This window comes from Emydura macquarii, unplaced genomic scaffold, assembly GCF_026122565.2.
Source record: "Emydura macquarii macquarii isolate MOO-44397 ecotype Brisbane River unplaced genomic scaffold, CSIRO-AGI_Emac_v2 contig_1253, whole genome shotgun sequence".
Lineage (NCBI taxonomy): Eukaryota > Metazoa > Chordata > Testudines > Chelidae > Emydura > Emydura macquarii.
This window is the reverse complement of record NW_027131390.1, coordinates 36,741,363-36,756,957: the sequence shown is the minus strand read 5'-3', so window position 1 is coordinate 36,756,957 and position 15,595 is coordinate 36,741,363. Positions and strand designations below refer to the sequence as shown.

The following is a 15,595-nucleotide window of genomic DNA, read 5'->3' as shown; positions in this document are numbered from 1 at the left end:
ACTGAATAAAATTACAAACATTTTATATATGCTGACCTCTGTTTGATTGAACACCAGAATTTATTTTTATACTGCACATTTATATTAATGAATACTGTGGATATCATTGCTTTGCCCTTGCTCCAGTAGAATGGGGATGGAGGGAACTATCAGTTACAAGGTCTGGGAAAACAAGATAGGCAAGAAGCTTAAGGGGTGACTTGATTAGTATATAGGTACCTAGTAATGGGCCTGTACCATTGTTAGGATTTCTTTTATGCTACAGGAAACAAACCTAGTATGTATATACACATGACTCATAGAAACAGATTCAAATAATACAACCACACGTTTGCCTCCCAGAATGTGGTCAAGCATACATCCCCATGTAGCAAGCACTTCTATAGGTATCTCATTTCCTTTAGCCAACTGGTGAATATAGAGCACAGTTATTGAGGTCCTGACTTAGCAGGTCCAAAATGATCCCCCATAAATCTGGTCTTGAAGTGCTGAGCATGAGATAAAAACGTAGATAAGCTTCTGAAATTTTGGTTGCTTTCTGCTAACTAAATAGTTTCCATTTATATAGCAACTTGCATTCTCAAGGATCCTAGAGTGCTTTGCAAACTAGATGCAAATGGCACCCTCTGAAATGCAACCATCCCTGGGGAAGAGGGCAAGACACAACTGGCAAACAAGACACAGCACCACAGTGGAGGTGAAGGGAGATTTTGGACAAGGATCACAGCGCAAACCTCTACTCTCATTTAAAGTGCCACGAGATCTTTAATGTCCATGCAGAGCAGACAGGACCTCAATGTCACAACCTGGCCCAGCCCTCCACCCTGGAGGGGCACTAGTCTGTTCTGACTGGACTCAACTGCTGGATCCCATGTACTCTTACACCAGCTGGGTCTGGCCAGAGCTAGGCCACTGTTCCTAGTTCTGGGTCTTTAAGGCACACTCCCAAGTAGAGGCCTTATGTCTGCACCCCTTCCTTGCGATGTGGAGCTTTGACACCTTAACCTCAAAACCAGTGCCTCAGCCCTCCTGAGTCCACAAGAGTCCACACACATTAGATCTGAGTTCCACCTCACTGAGCACCCTAAGCTTCATTAAACCCTTCAGGGACAACGTGGCAGGCAAGCAAGGAGCACAAGCTTAGCAAAAGCATTTCTTAACTACAGACACTTTTAATCTTGAAAGCATTAGAGAGTTACAGATCTTTGGAAAACAACAGAGTCGTGAATGCCCTCCCCCCATCTGATCTCACTCTTCCTGGCAGTCCTGCGTTTGGCAAGAATCCCTAGAATAAGCATCCCTTCCTGCCTTTACTCTCCTTAGCCTGGTCTTCTGGCGTGTGATGCTGGTCTGGCCCCTGGCTCAGAAAAGCACCCAACTTTTAAAACAATCTTTGTCCTCTTTTTGCCTATGTGTTTCATCTAGAAGAATTCCAGGGTCCAGTCCCACAAGAGGCTTCTGGATAGACAGTCATTCAAAGTCAATGGCGCTACTGATAGAAAACCCATTGTTCCATTAGAAAAGAGTCATTCAACTTTGATGGCTTTCTGATTGTTACCCCTCCTTGAAGTATCTTACAGCCCAACGTGAACAGGACAGTGTCTAGAATAGATAGCCTTCTCAGGGCCAGGCTGGGTTTCAGCACAAAGTGGGTGTCTTAATCCAACATGGAGGTTACACTGTAAAGGGAAGCCTGCACTTAAGGTTACAATCAGAAATGGTGTTTGCAAAACAAATGAAGTTCACAGTTTGACACAGACATATGCCCAACATGCCACACTCCACTTTTAAGGCCTCATCCAAACACCCTACTATTAAACACCATGATGCTATGCATGGATCTTAAAGGAATTGCCAGTGACCAGAACTAGCTGTATGGAGACCTTGTGCTTCTACAGTCTTTACTCTCCAAAACACTCTCTAGCATACAGAAAGCTTTCCCATTAGCCCCCACAATCCCCCTCAGTGGGGTGCAGGAGTTCCACAATGCAATGGGCTTGGTTACCAAAATTCATCCATATACAATCAGAATTCACTGTTGAGGATAATCCCTGAGGGATTGTGAAGGGAGCAATAGGCTGAAATTATAAAAGGGAAAATTTAGGCAGAATATCATGCAATGGATGAAGAGTCAAAACCAAAGGAGAAAACTAATCCACGAAGAGAAAAAGTTATAACCAAGTTTTATTGGGATACGGAAAGTAATTAGCACCAGGATATTACAAATGAAAATAGTATTTCCCAAAACAGACTGCAAAATTAGGCCAGAAGATAAAACACAACAAATCAGTGTGTGCTTCATACCCAGGAAGGCTGATGACAGAGTCCACCATCTGCATTACATCTACTATACCAACTCACTGCACTGGGATTCATCCATTGCTAAAGTGAAACTTAAATTCCCACACCTGGGCTAAATCAAAGCACCTACAACTTAAAATTCTCAGATATATGCATTTCACTTTCTATATGAATGTTACAGACCAAATAAAGACCCATTCTGCAACTGGATCTAAAAAGACAGATCCCTGCATGGAGCCCCTTTGAAGTCAGTAGGTCTCTGCATGGGCACAGGGTCCACCAGCATGGATCTGACTGCAGGATCAGGGTCTAAGGATGTACCAGGAACACTTCTTGATCTGGGTTTCTCAGATCAGTCTCTGGGATTGGCTCCTTCTTAAGTACATTTTGAAAAATATTTCCTGTTATTCGTGAAAGTCCATTCCCCTGCCTTTTAGGAAGCAGGTAAAGGGGAATGAAGTTTTAATGTTGGAACATAAAAACAACCAATAAACAAGTCCATATTTACCAACACCCAGAAAGCTACCAGAGATAATTTAAAAATTCTGCAATGGAATCCAACATTAGGATATAAACAGCTAAAATCAGTAATTAATTCCCATTGTAACCATGATTCTGAAAAATTCTGATGGTGATCCCTCATTTTTTCACCCCAGGAGAATGGAGGGAGGCTGGAGAAAAACAAACGTACCTAACAACTGTATTAAAAACATGAGTAAAAAGAAAAGAGAAACATCTAGTTACATGCTGTTCATCCTTATAATCCGCAGGAACTCCTGTTCATTCACTTCCCCATCTCCATCCACATCTGCTTCATCAATCATTTCCTGCAGGACAGTAAGGATTCAGAGACCAGATTAGATGCGCTTAAAAAAGATGGAAATCACCTCTTTACAGAGTTTCAGCACAAGGTCTATGCACCACTAAAGCACTCAAAATAGGGCTTAAATGAGACCTAAATAATGCATAGATCTTGGGTTGGAGCTCTACAAAGGGGCAAACTGCACCCGGAAGAAGCACATTAAAGCAGATTAGAGAGGGGAGTGGAATGAAACACAATCAGGGCTTTATTCAAGCAGCTTTCATACCCAAAGTATTCAAAGCATTTACACTGTGTAAAGCTATGCATTGAGTAATACTGTGTTGGGGCAGAAGTTTCTGTTATATTACAGCATTGTTAATTCAGAACACTGCAACTCCATTAAGTCACTGGCGATGATACAGTGAAGAGTAGGAGTTTAAGAGCTCTAAGAAGTGGCTGAAATAGTGCATATGCTCCTGAATCCTTTTACGTGTTGAGCTCTATGCTCACCCAGAGTGAGCAAAGAAAAAGGGCTGTATATGTTAGAATGAGAAAGGGGGATAAAAAAGATTGCCAGCTGGATTTTTCCTTATCCATTTTGTTATTAAGCAAAGATTTCTTGTAATGATTTTATTAACAAGACATTCTATGGTCACAAAATATACTACTGGTTCTGCTAATGTCCAGGTGCATTGGTCTAAATTCCTGGAGTTTGATCAATTGTAAAATTCCAACTGCTGAGTCTTTACAATGCATTACTGATCTGTGATGATTTTTATATAAATATGGACAGTTGAGAAGGACTATCACGGTCTAAGTGGTGCAAAAAGGAGAATCGCAAAGCCAAATGAGAGTAGCCACATACTACAAATGAAGCAATGCTCTTATCAGATGAGATGTAGCCATGACAAATTATATATCATTTTGCATTCACTATTCATTATATAGGAACTAAAAAGAGTGAATACCCCTATTAGATATCTGGAAATGAGAAACTTCCAGGAAAGACTCCTAAAGGAAATAAAAAAGGTAAGAAAGGGATGTTCATTTATTAGGGGAATGATTATTGCTTAACTTCATTAAGTAGCAAAGAATTTGTCATGGCAGATCCTTTGTGTGTCAAATCCACTATCCTACCTCCAACTTTGGCCAATATTTGATGTTTCAGATGAAGGCAGAAATCCTCTCTCATAGTTTATAAACTAGAGTAGCAACAAGGAGATGTCACTAGGAGGGTAAAATGGATTCAGAACATTTCTCTGTTCCCCTAATGGTTAAATTAATCTTCCATGAAACAAAGACTCATGTCAACACTGTGCAAAGGCTAAGAGATGTATATTACAAACCTGCAGCTCCTCATCTGTGAGGTTCTCCCCAATCTCACTGGCCACACGTTTGAGGTTTTGGAAAGAAATTTTGCCAGTTCCGTTGTCATCAAACAGCTTGAAGGCTTTCAGAATGTCCTCTTTGGATTCGGGCTCAGACTTAACAAAGAATCACAGAACAATGTTATACAAATGCGAAGGGGAACCACCAACACGCTAACATCCCCTCTCATGCACGTTATTAAGAGTCTAAACTAAGAGTTATTCTGGAACTCAAAAGTGGCTGTGTGCCATCATTTGTTGCCACTACAGTATTTTACATATGTCATTCTCTTTCATTACATAAGGAAAACATGAACAAAGTTGCCAAAAGAGTATGAGGGACCCAGACTGGAATATCCTGGTAGTAGTCCAAGTTAGGATTGAGGCAGATTAGATCTACTGAGGGAAAGGGCAGATGTCAGGGATGGCACAATAGGTAGGTATTAGAATGTTTCTGTGGTTCTTGAATGGGAAATGCTGGACTCTCTTGGGTCCTAAGTACTCTACACTCCCATCAAAGCCTTAGTGTTAAGGATGCCCAGGACTTTTGTGGCTAACCTGATTTACATACCATTTTCTGAGTCATCGCATACAAAAAGGAATCGAAGTTGATCTTCCCTGACCCTTCCTTATCAACTTCTGATATAATTTTCTTCATCTCTTCTTTCTTGGGTTCATAGCCAAGGGCCCTTATGGACACCTGCAAATATAGAAAATAAGCTGGCGATGCACTGGGAAATGCAAACAGAAGCAAAGAGGGAGAGACAATTGAAACCACAAGACACACTGTGGTGAAAAAAGGGGGCTGGAACCTACAGGTGCTATGGCAAGTCAAATAATAAATACTAGCAAGGTAAAGGGCATGACAAAGAGCAGGTGACCCAGATTGTCTGTGCTGCATGTGGAGTAGTCATTTCAAACAAGACCCTGAAGTCTTTGACCTTATAAATTTGCTTTTTAGCATTCAAAGTTAAAGCATCCAGTTTACAGCACCATCAAATGATACTGTACAACACCAAGCCCTGAGTTGCTCTGCCAGTTTTTGAAGTTTTAAAATATTTTTCCCCACACTGTTTAAAATGCTTTTCTCTCCTTTGATTCGGTGTGACAGTCCCAAATACACACAGAGGAAACTGACTTACTAGACAGGGGAAAGAGTGAAAGTGACTATCTCAAATTGTAATCAGAAGCATTATGTAAACAAATTGGAGGAAAAAATAGAAAAAATGTTTTTCTTTCTCTAACCTTTTCAATTACACTCACCTTAGGTGATTTTTGTAACACAAGTAGATCACACATTTTCAGACAGAAGTGTGACTTAAGTTGACAATGTGCTTTTAATATTGTATGAAAGAGAGACAGAATTTAGTGTTGGTAAAACATGCCAGATCAACAGCTCTGAAGGACGAATCTGTTTATTTGGAACATTGAAACAGATACAGAACGGACTGTGGCAATGTAGACTTCCGCCAAACTGCCCTGCCAATGTGCCTCCAGCTTTATCTGGAGGGACTACCGCTAGGAGATCTGAGCCTGTTCAATCTGCATGGTCCATTCAAACCAGCACCTCTGCTGAGATGCCAATAAGATCAACTAATGCCCCTTATGGTGTGGTTTTCTATTGTGATAGGGATACCAGGACTGAGATTCTACAACATTTATTTCACAAAGGAGACCAAACAGCCATCAGATGGCAATGCCTTTCAGTCACTACTGCCTTGGGTTGGATTTGAACCAGCAATCTGAAAGTGAAAAGCTCTACATCCCAAGCCTTTGAAATATCCTATCCCTGCAAACACCTACCCGTTATATATGATTAGGACAATATTTATTTCACCACTAAAGGCTACAAGATGAAGAATATGTATATCATTTTTACTGCAGTACTACCCTTTAGTTGTAAAGAATCACACAAAGTATATTATGCAGTAGCACCTGGTTTCTGGGAACCCTGGACTATTCAATAAAGTTCTTGCTATACAGACTATATTATCTTGGCCCAGCAAATTTGAATGTGACAGAAGATATCTTTCATTTGAATAGGAAATAACGTGGTTTGCATGACAATTGAAGGAAATTCCTTAGACTCCTCCTGACAACTACAAAACTTAGTGTCTGGATCAATGTCCCTGATTTGTTTTGTCAGCTATACCCACAAAGAGTGGTGCTGGAGAAGAAGGGGGAGCTGACAGGAAAGCCAGTGAGCAGTGAGGTGAGTGAGAATGGAGCTGGAGGAAACCCCTCCGACCCAAACCCCTGAGTTTTCTGAAACACAAGTTTTTAGCATTGAAAGCTACTGCACTAGACCTGTTTTACCCATAGATGTAATTTGACTTCTATATTTGAGGGGGCAGCTCCAGTCAGGCCAATGGGGCCACACATGTGGGCGGGAGGGCAAATTCCACACCTGCCTGAGGCTTGCTGTTTGGGGGAGGAGGGGGCAATGTCCCCCTTGGCTTTTCCCCACAAACTAAGCCCAGGGTTTTACCCTCTGCTGCCCTAGGCCTTTTTGGAACAAGCACACATTGTATTTGTAATTTCTTGCTTGCCTTCAAGTCCTTCACATTGACGGTACCAGTGCCATCAGTGTCAAGCAAATCAAAGGCCTCTCGCAACTGTTGTTTCTGTTCTTCGGTGAGCACCAGCTTGGGGGCTACCTTCTTTGTCCGGGATGCTGCCCCTTCCGTTGCTTTCCTGGGGCTGGAAGCCTTGGAAGCATTAATCGAAAAAGAGCAGATGGATGGTTAGCAAGAGGGACTCAGCCTGTCTGCCATACCCCCTCATCTCACACAGAGAAGCTCCCAGGGTATGTCTGTACTGCACTATAGACCTGGTCTGTAGCACCCGAGCTTGCAGACTCGGTGTTTCCAAGCCTGCCCTTGAGTGTCCACACTGCGTTGTAAACCTGGGCTTACAGTTGCTGGACCTGGGTCTCACAGCTGCGCCAATGCATCCCCACTACCCCATGCAGACCTTCTGATGTGGGTCTGCCTCTTGAGCTCCTTCCACACGTCGCCGAATGGCAGGGCTTGGACCCGAGTCACAGGCGGACTTGGGTTGTGCCCCAGCCCGGCCCCTCAGCTGGGCCTAGGACCCGGGTCCAGAGCGCGGCTGGCCCGAGTCAGAGCCGTGTAGGCGTGTGTGTGGAGGAAAGGGAGCTGAGGCTCCAGCCTGAGCAGTGTGGACGTATTCCAGGGACCCGGGGCAGGCTCCGCATCGGCCCCAGCCGAACTCACCATCCCGCCCGACTAGTCCCCGCCGCTCGGCGGGGGCCGCAGACCCACAACAATTCCGCCCTAGCCCATTGGCTAACGCCTTCCCGGCCGCTACTATGGCAACCGCGCTAGTCTCCAATTGCGACTGCCAGGAAGCGGGGAGACTGCTCTGCAGGGCGATTGGCCGGGGTGCGGAATGGGCGGGTCTCGGGGGGCAGAAGCGGCGCTGATTGGCTGAAGTGGAGCCGCGGTCGCCGGGCAGGGAACTGAGACTTCGCGTGGCACCGGCGTCGAACTACCATGCCCAGCATGCCTCGGGGCATAGAGCGCGCCCCTGCTAAGCAGTGACCAATGGGAGGCGCGTCGCGTACTGGGGGCTTCCGCTGCGGTCCAGGAGGAGTCTGAGTCGCCGCGGTGCCGCGTGTTGGGGGCGGGGCTGCCGTTGCGGTCCAGGAGGAGCCTGAGGCGCGGTGGCGTCGGGCGGGAGGCTTTGGGCAAGCGGCGGATGTATGCGGAGTACCGGGGCGGCGCGGCCCGGCGGGCGGCAGGTGAGCGTGAGACCAGCGGAGGCACCCTAGGCCCCTCTCCTCGGCGGGCGGCCCGTCCCGTCCCGAGGGTGCGGGGCTCCGGGCCGGGGCTCTGTGGGGTGAAGGCAGGGGGCTTGGCTGGAGTCTCGTGTTCGGTAGCGCTGGGGGTCCCCTCCCCCCGCACCTTGCCTGGGGGCGCGCGCTCGGCTCGTGGGGGTGGCAGCCTGGGCGCAGAGACCTTCCTCAGGGCCCCGTGTTTGGAGCCGAGCCGAGGCTGGAGCCATTGCCCAGAGCAGGCTGGGGAACGGGAGCTGAGCGCAGCTGAGGCGGAGGCGCATGCCCGCGTCTGCAGGCAGCCTGAGCGGGTAGCTCGGCCGTGCTGCTGTGCATCGGCGCCTGCGGGAGTCCGAACTGCCCCCTGCGTGTTAGTGGGGTGTTACCCATCAGCTAGCATGGCGCTGCGCGGCCCGATTAAGTGTTGGGGGGTGGCACTCCTGCTGCCTGTCTCAGTCCAGCCTCATGTATCTGCTGTCCTTTTATACCTGTACTCGGAATGCCCAGCCAGCATCTCCTGTGTACACCGCCCAAACGGGTATTCATGTCGGCATTTTCCTCTCATGTTCTCTGCCTTGGCTTCACTGCCTTGATTTTTTTTCTGTTGAGGCTTGCTTCGGTATGGCCTTGTGTGTGTGTGTATTGTATTTTTACTTATCACAGGCCTACATGTCCCTCAGGCTGATCTAGTTACATAACTCTTCTTGCCATGCCCAAAGGAAGCTTTATGGATTTCTTGCCACCTAACTTTGTCCCAAAGCTCTCAACTCTCAAAATCCCTTTCTTGTAGTAAAAATCCATTTTTAAAGAGTTATATGTGTATTTGTCTCCCACAAGAGTGCTTCTGATAAGACACTCAAACTAGTGTGTGAACTCGCTAGCCAGCTATTTTGTAAAATTAACATAGCTGAGTGGTGCATGTAGGTCATCTCAGTGGGAAAATCTCAATATTTTAGACTAGAAATTAAAATTCCAGGACAGTTGAGAATTAAGTTGTCATTGACTGTGTCTTTGGTACTTGTATAATAATGTGATGTTATGGGATATTAGTTGGTGTCAGTTACAGACCCCATGAAATCACTCTAACGAACAGGATGACTACTTTCTTATGCACCGATCTACAATGTGTTGGGGATGGAGGGAAAGCTATGTAACCATGGGAAACTACAGTTGGAGCACCACATGCTGGAGGTCTCATGCTGCCAGCACTAAAACATCCTTGGAGCTTCTAAATGTTATAGATGACAATTTCCTAACTCAAAAAGTGTTGCAGCACCAAGGGAGGGAATTCTTTATTTAGACTTTGTTTTAACAGAGATGAACTAAGAACGGCCATGCCTGGTCCAGGTAGCACAGTGTCCTGTCTTCTGATGGTGGCCAGTGCCTGATTGAATGAACAGGGCAATTATTGATAGAGTAATTGATCACAGAACTAAAAATTAATGATAGCTTAGGTACAAGTGGTCATGACTTAATTACATTTATAATGGGCAGGCAAAATAAAGTCCAGATGAGTAATCTATAAATATGGGTAAAATAACAGCCTGGATTTGCAGGGATGTGAAGACATTTATAAAAGCATTATATATATTAAAGGGAAGAAAGGGGAGGTTTTGATAGTAATTATTATAAATCAGAAGTTAGGAATTGTAGAAAATTGATAAGGGAATCCAAGAGACACTTGAATGGCCTGCAGAGTTAAGGACAATAAGAAGGAGTTATTTAAATATATTAGGAACAAAAAGAATCCTGGCAATGGTATTGGCTCATCACTAGATGGAAACGATAGAATTAGCAATAACAATGCAGTGAAGGCTGAAGTGTTGATTAAATATTTCTTTTCTGCGTTTGGGGGAGAAAACATGATATAGTCTCATCATGTTGTGATGATAACACTCAGTATTCCACTACTGTCTCTGGATCATGTTAGACAGAAGCTAATAAAGTTGGACATTTTTAAATCAGCAACTCCAGGTAACTTGCACCCACCAGTTTTAACAGAGCTAGCCGAGGAACATGCTGGACCATAGATTTTTGATTTTCAATAAGCCTTGGAACTCTGCGGAAGTTCCAGAAGACTGGAAGAAACCTAATGTGCTAATATTTAAAAAAAGGTAAACAAGATGACCTGGGTAGTTATAGGCCTATTAGTCTGACATCGAATTCAGGCAGGTTAACGGAGTGACTGGTATGGGACTTGATTGATCAAGAGATAAAGGAAGGTCATGCAATTAAAGCAAATTACAATGGGTTTATAGAAAGTAGATCCTGTCTGACTTATTGGATGTGTTTTATTGGATGAGATTACAAGTTTGGTTGACAAAAATAAGAGCATTAATGTAAAATACTTAGACTTCTCTAAGGTATTTGAGTTGGTACCACGTAACATTTTGACTTAAAAAGACCCTAGAATGATATAAAACTAACATGGCGCACATGAAATGGGTTAAAAAATAGTTAACTGATAGCTCTCAAAATGTAATTGTAAATGGGAAATTGTCATTGAGTGGGTGTGTTTCCAGTTGGGCCCCGCTCCTCTCCCTGGGGTTGGTTTTTGGCCCTATGCTATTTAACAGTTTTATCAATTACATGGAAGAAAACATAAAATCATCATTGATAAAGTTTGCAGATAACCCAGAAATTTGGGGAGTAGTAAATAATTAAGAGACAGGTCACTGATACAGAACAATCTGGATTGCTTGGTAAAATGGGTGCAAGCAAACAGTGTGCATTTTAAAACGGCTAAACGTATACACTGAGGAACAAAGAATGTAGGCCATACTTACAGAATGGGGGACTCTGTCTGGGGAACCAGTGACTGTGGAAAAGATTTGAGCATCATGGTGAATAATCAGTTGAACATGAGCTCCCAGGGTAACACTGTGGCTGAAAATGCTAAATGCAGTCTTTTGATACATAAATGGGGATCTTAACCTCTCTACTACTACTCATTTTACCTCTGTATGTGGCATTGGTGTGACCACTGTTGGAATCCTGTGTCCAATTCTGGTGCCCCCAATTCCAGAAGGATATTGATAAATTGGAGAGGGATAAGAGAAGAGCCCCAAGAATTAAAAAGGATTGGAAAACATGCCTTATAGTGATAAACTCAGCGAGATTGATCCATTTAGCTTAATAAAGAGAAGGTTAAGGGATGACTTGATTACAGTATACAAGTATTTACATGGGGAATAAATATTTAATGATAGGTTCTTCAATCTAGCAGAGAAAGGTCTAACATGATACAATGGCTGGAAGTTGAAAGTAGACAAATTCAGATTGGAAATAAGGCATAATTTTTTTTTTGAATAGTCATCATAATTAACCATTGGAACAATTTACTAAGGGTCAATCCAAGGGTGGATTCTCCATCACTGATCATTTTTAAATCAAGACTGTGTTTTTTTTCCCTAAAAGATCTTATCTAGTATTTTGGGGACGTTCTATGGTCTGTGCTATACAGGAGGGCAGTCTAGAAGATCACAGTGGTCCCTTTTGGCCTTGGAATCAATGCATATATGAAGTACTGCAAAAGGGTTCGCTTGTGATTGAACAAAAAAAGATGTGACATGTCATTTCTCTACTGAGTTTTCATTGTTTTAGAATTAATTAGCCCAGCATGGATGGGAGGAAATGTTTAAAAAAACACACAAAAAACCCTCCAAAAAACCCCAAACGCTAAAATTTTAAAAATCTGTTGAAATTTAATCTGGGACCACAAACACTAAAATAATTTAATTGTTTAGATTACATCATGTCATTACAGCGCAGAGTCCAGGCAGTTTGGGTGTCTTGGCTTTGCATTTCCACACCCTAACATGATTAGATTTCTTTTAAATCTAAACTTAACTCTGAATTTCCTGTATTTGTAGTGCTTGATTTTCTGATACAGTAGATCATACCAGACTAACCTGATATCTTTTTTGATAAGAACTGATTTTCAACAAGGGACTGCAGTATATCGAATGTATCTGGACATCAGTAAGGCAGATGACATGGTACTATATGGAGAATTATCAGTTAAGATGGAAAAGATGGGAGTTGGTACACATTGTAAGGTTGTTTCAGAACTGGCTAAAGGGGAGGGTTTTGCTGAAAGGGGATCTCTGGTGGAGAGAAGTTACTAGTGGAGTTTCTCAAAGATTGGTTTTGGGATTAAGCTTTTTAAATTGTACATGAATGACCTTGATGCACAAAATAGTAGTTTGCCAGTGAAATTTACAGATGACAGAAGTTGGGAGGCATCATCATCAATACAGAGAAGGATTGGAATATTACATAGGAAGAATTGAGTGACCTAGGGAACTGGAGTAATAGAAATGGGATGACATTTAATACTACAAAATGCAAGGTCATGCACTTAAGGAATAATTAGAATTTTTGCTTTAAGTGGGGGTTTATCAGTTAGAAACAACAGAGGAGGAGAAAGACCTGGGTGTATTAGTCAATCACAGGTTGTGGCTATGAGCCACCAATGGTGTGTGTGTGTATGTGTGTGTTTTAAAATCCCTTCCCATCACCAACCTTGATCTGATGATGTCTAAGATGAGGCATTTCTAGTAGAACTAGGCAGTGGCGATGCAAGGGCAGGGCTGTAGTATCACATGACCCCGCAGATATCTGCAAGGCTTGGAGCAAACTGCCTCTGTGGCCTCATGAAGAACCCATGGCTGCAATGGTGGGGCATTGTGTAACATGCTGCATGGGCTCGATGTGCCCAGCGCTGCTCCCCACTCCAGCTCCCAGGTCTGCACCGTAGCTCAGTGGGCTTCTCCTGCGCTTGCTCTCCTTCTTACACCGTGTCCCCCTCCGTCCCCCAGCATGTTTCCAGCTAGCTTGGCTCTTCTCCCCAGCAGCTGGACTTGGGTGGGGAACGAGGTGCGGAGCGGAGCCACTTTTCCTGTTAAGTGAGGGTGGTTGCTCCATGTCGCTGCCTCTGTGCAGCCGGGTGGCTGCCTGTGAGCCCAGCTGGGGAGGTGGTGGCAGCCCATGCGGCAGGTAAGCGTGGTGGGGCAGGGAGAGTGTGTCAGCCCTGGGCTGGGTGCAGAGTGGAGCTCATTGGGGAAGGCGCCAGCGGCAGGTTCCCTGTGCTCAGCCTGAGTTAGGGGTGTGACCCGTCCGTGCCCAGGGTAGCCAACTGGTAATGCCAACGTCAGGGCAGGCTGCAAAGGGAGAGCGGATTCTCCCCGCGTTGGTGGGTGACACTGAAGCCTGGCTTCCCAACCAGCCATGAACTGCTTCTGATTTCCCCACACTGGATATCAAGAAGCCAGTCCACAAATGCCCACAGCCCCCTTTACTGCATTCCATCTTCAGGCTCCCAAATCAGCACTAGGTCCAGTAAAGAGACCAGTTATTTAAACTCTGTGCTCTTTACTAAAAAGGTTCCCTCTGACCCCAAAGGGTCAGCCACAGCACCAGTTCAATATAAGTTTGGATCTTACCTAAAATACCACGCTGGCAGCCAATCCTTCAGTAATTAAACTAATGTTTTATTGTAAAAAGAAAGAAATAAACCATGAGAGACATGTTAAAAGATTAGAGCAATCACAGATATACAAACGATTAAAAGTCCATACACATCAGGTTTCTGGAAGAATTGTGAAGTTGCAGGCTTGTATAGTTCCCTCTGGTTCACGTCCAGTACCTGGATGGGTCTGAGTCCTTCAGTTCAGTTGCAAGATGAATTGATCCAGAGGTAGGTATGTGTCTGCAGCTGGACAGGAGCAAAGACCAAGATAGATCCTCTGGTTTGATCTTATAAACCCCCTCTGTCCCTGGCCATGCGGCCTGGGGAAAGTCACAAGAGTTAAAATGGAGTCCAGATCACGTGGGCCAATCCTGGTAACTCTTCAGGTGTGCCTGGGGTTTCTTCCTGGGTTCCTTGCCTCTGTGAGTGTCTTAATGGGCCATTAAGCGGGCTGTTGTCTTGCAGCCATCCTGTCTGAGATGTTGCCCAGGCAGCACACTTTGAAATACAGATGTCTCAAATATATCCAACTTCCTTTTCACCCATTACACATGAACATAAGTATTATCAACTGACTTAGCACATTACAATCTTTCTAACAGTACCCGACATGGCAAATTTTACGCGAATATTTGTGGTTTAGACACACTGATGTTGACCCACATGACAAACGCTCCCCCCCAGTGTGCCCAGCATGACAAAGGGCATTTCCTGCACCCTCCCTCCACTCATTTGTCCCTGAGGGTGCCAGAGCTCCTTTTTCATAGAATCATAGAATTTAAATTTTGTTGCTGTGAGTTCCCTCCTTGAGGCTGGCCTGGCAGCAGGTCCTTCCCGCTTCTGTGGCCCCATCCCTTCAGGAGCTGGCAGGATTGGCTGACCTGACTCAGGGAGGTGGTGATGGAAGATTCTTACAGCCAGAGTCACCTGCTCCCTCATAATCTTTAAATTATGCCCCCCTACTATCAACAGTTGTCACCTCTGGAGACAGGGAAGTATTAATGCCATTATACAAGCTGTGGTAAGACCTTTTCTGGTCACCCATTTTCAGAAAAGATGAATTCCAGCTGGAACAGGTGCAGAAAAGGTCTAGATGATCGGTGGGATGGAAAGTCTATCTTATGAGAGAAGACTACAATAGCTTGGCTTGTTTAGCCTAGCAAAGGAGGCTGAGAGGGGATATGAATGCTTTCTATGAATACGTCAGGTGGTGACTGCCAGGGAGGGAGAAGTTATTTAAGCTGAAGTACAATATTGGCACAAGAACAAGTGAGTATAAATTGGCTGTAAATAAATTTAGTCTGGAAATTAAAAGAAAGTTTCTAGCCACGTGAGGAGTGAGGTTCTGAAACGGCATTCCAATAGGAGTGTATGCGGGGGAACCACATATCATTTTGTTAAAATGGAGCTTGATAAATTTCTGAACAGAATCTACGACAGGGTTATCTGTTGCAGAAGGGGACTGGACTCAATGATCCAAGAGATCCCTTCCAGTCCTCTGTTCTTATGATAATTATAATATTCCTGCAGTTTTTTAACCTTTAATTTACTGATGTATACTTTCAACCTTAACTCCATCTTAACATAATTTTTGTCTTGGAGTACAGAATACAAGATGGTGTCGGGAGGCGTAAAGATTTGGTCAGCTCCTGTTTTGGATGACCTAGTGCTTGTGGCTTCACTTGGAGTGACATGCCCATCCTTAACTTGCACTTCATTTTGTATATTAATATCTGTATGTACATAGAATCATAGAATATTAGAGTTGGAAGGGACCTCAGAGGTCATCTAGTTCAACCCCCTGCTCAAAGCAGGACTAACCTCAGCTATATCATCCCAGCCAGGACTTTGTCAAGCCT

At 44.3% G+C, this 15,595-nt stretch overlaps 2 protein-coding genes across 5 annotated transcripts in view; one reads left to right on the top strand and one right to left on the bottom strand.

The window, feature by feature from the left end:
* Nucleotides 1-2,166: 2,166 nt before the first annotated feature.
* LOC137154022 (centrin-2-like) lies at nt 2,167-7,843 on the bottom strand. Its single transcript, XM_067549780.1, has 5 exons — nt 7,707-7,843; nt 7,020-7,178; nt 5,042-5,170; nt 4,450-4,587; nt 2,167-3,128 (listed from the first exon to the last, which is right to left on the bottom strand). The coding sequence occupies exons 1-5, from the start codon at nt 7,707-7,709 to the stop codon at nt 3,042-3,044; spliced, it is 516 nt and encodes a 171-aa protein (XP_067405881.1). The 5' UTR covers nt 7,710-7,843; the 3' UTR covers nt 2,167-3,041.
* Nucleotides 7,844-8,128: 285 nt separating this feature from the next.
* Nucleotides 8,129-15,595, top strand: part of ENOX2 (ecto-NOX disulfide-thiol exchanger 2) — a 149,942-nt gene continuing 142,475 nt past the window's right edge. For all 4 annotated transcript variants that reach the window (XM_067548479.1, XM_067548477.1, XM_067548478.1 and 1 more), the window contains exon 1: nt 8,129-8,233. In XM_067548479.1, the coding sequence (XP_067404580.1) occupies nt 8,191-8,233 (43 nt within the window). In that variant the 5' untranslated portion in view covers nt 8,129-8,190. The remainder of the gene's footprint in view (nt 8,234-15,595) is intronic.

Excerpts from the sequence above, each read along its gene's own strand:
- LOC137154022 (XM_067549780.1), bottom strand. Across the intron at positions 5,171-7,019 it reads TCAATGTGAAGGACTTGAAG|GTGTCCATAAGGGCCCTTGG; the intron begins GCAAGCAAGAAA and ends CTATATTTGCAG. Across the intron at positions 3,129-4,449 it reads TCACAGATGAGGAGCTGCAG|GAAATGATTGATGAAGCAGA; the intron begins GTTTGTAATATA and ends ACTGTCCTGCAG.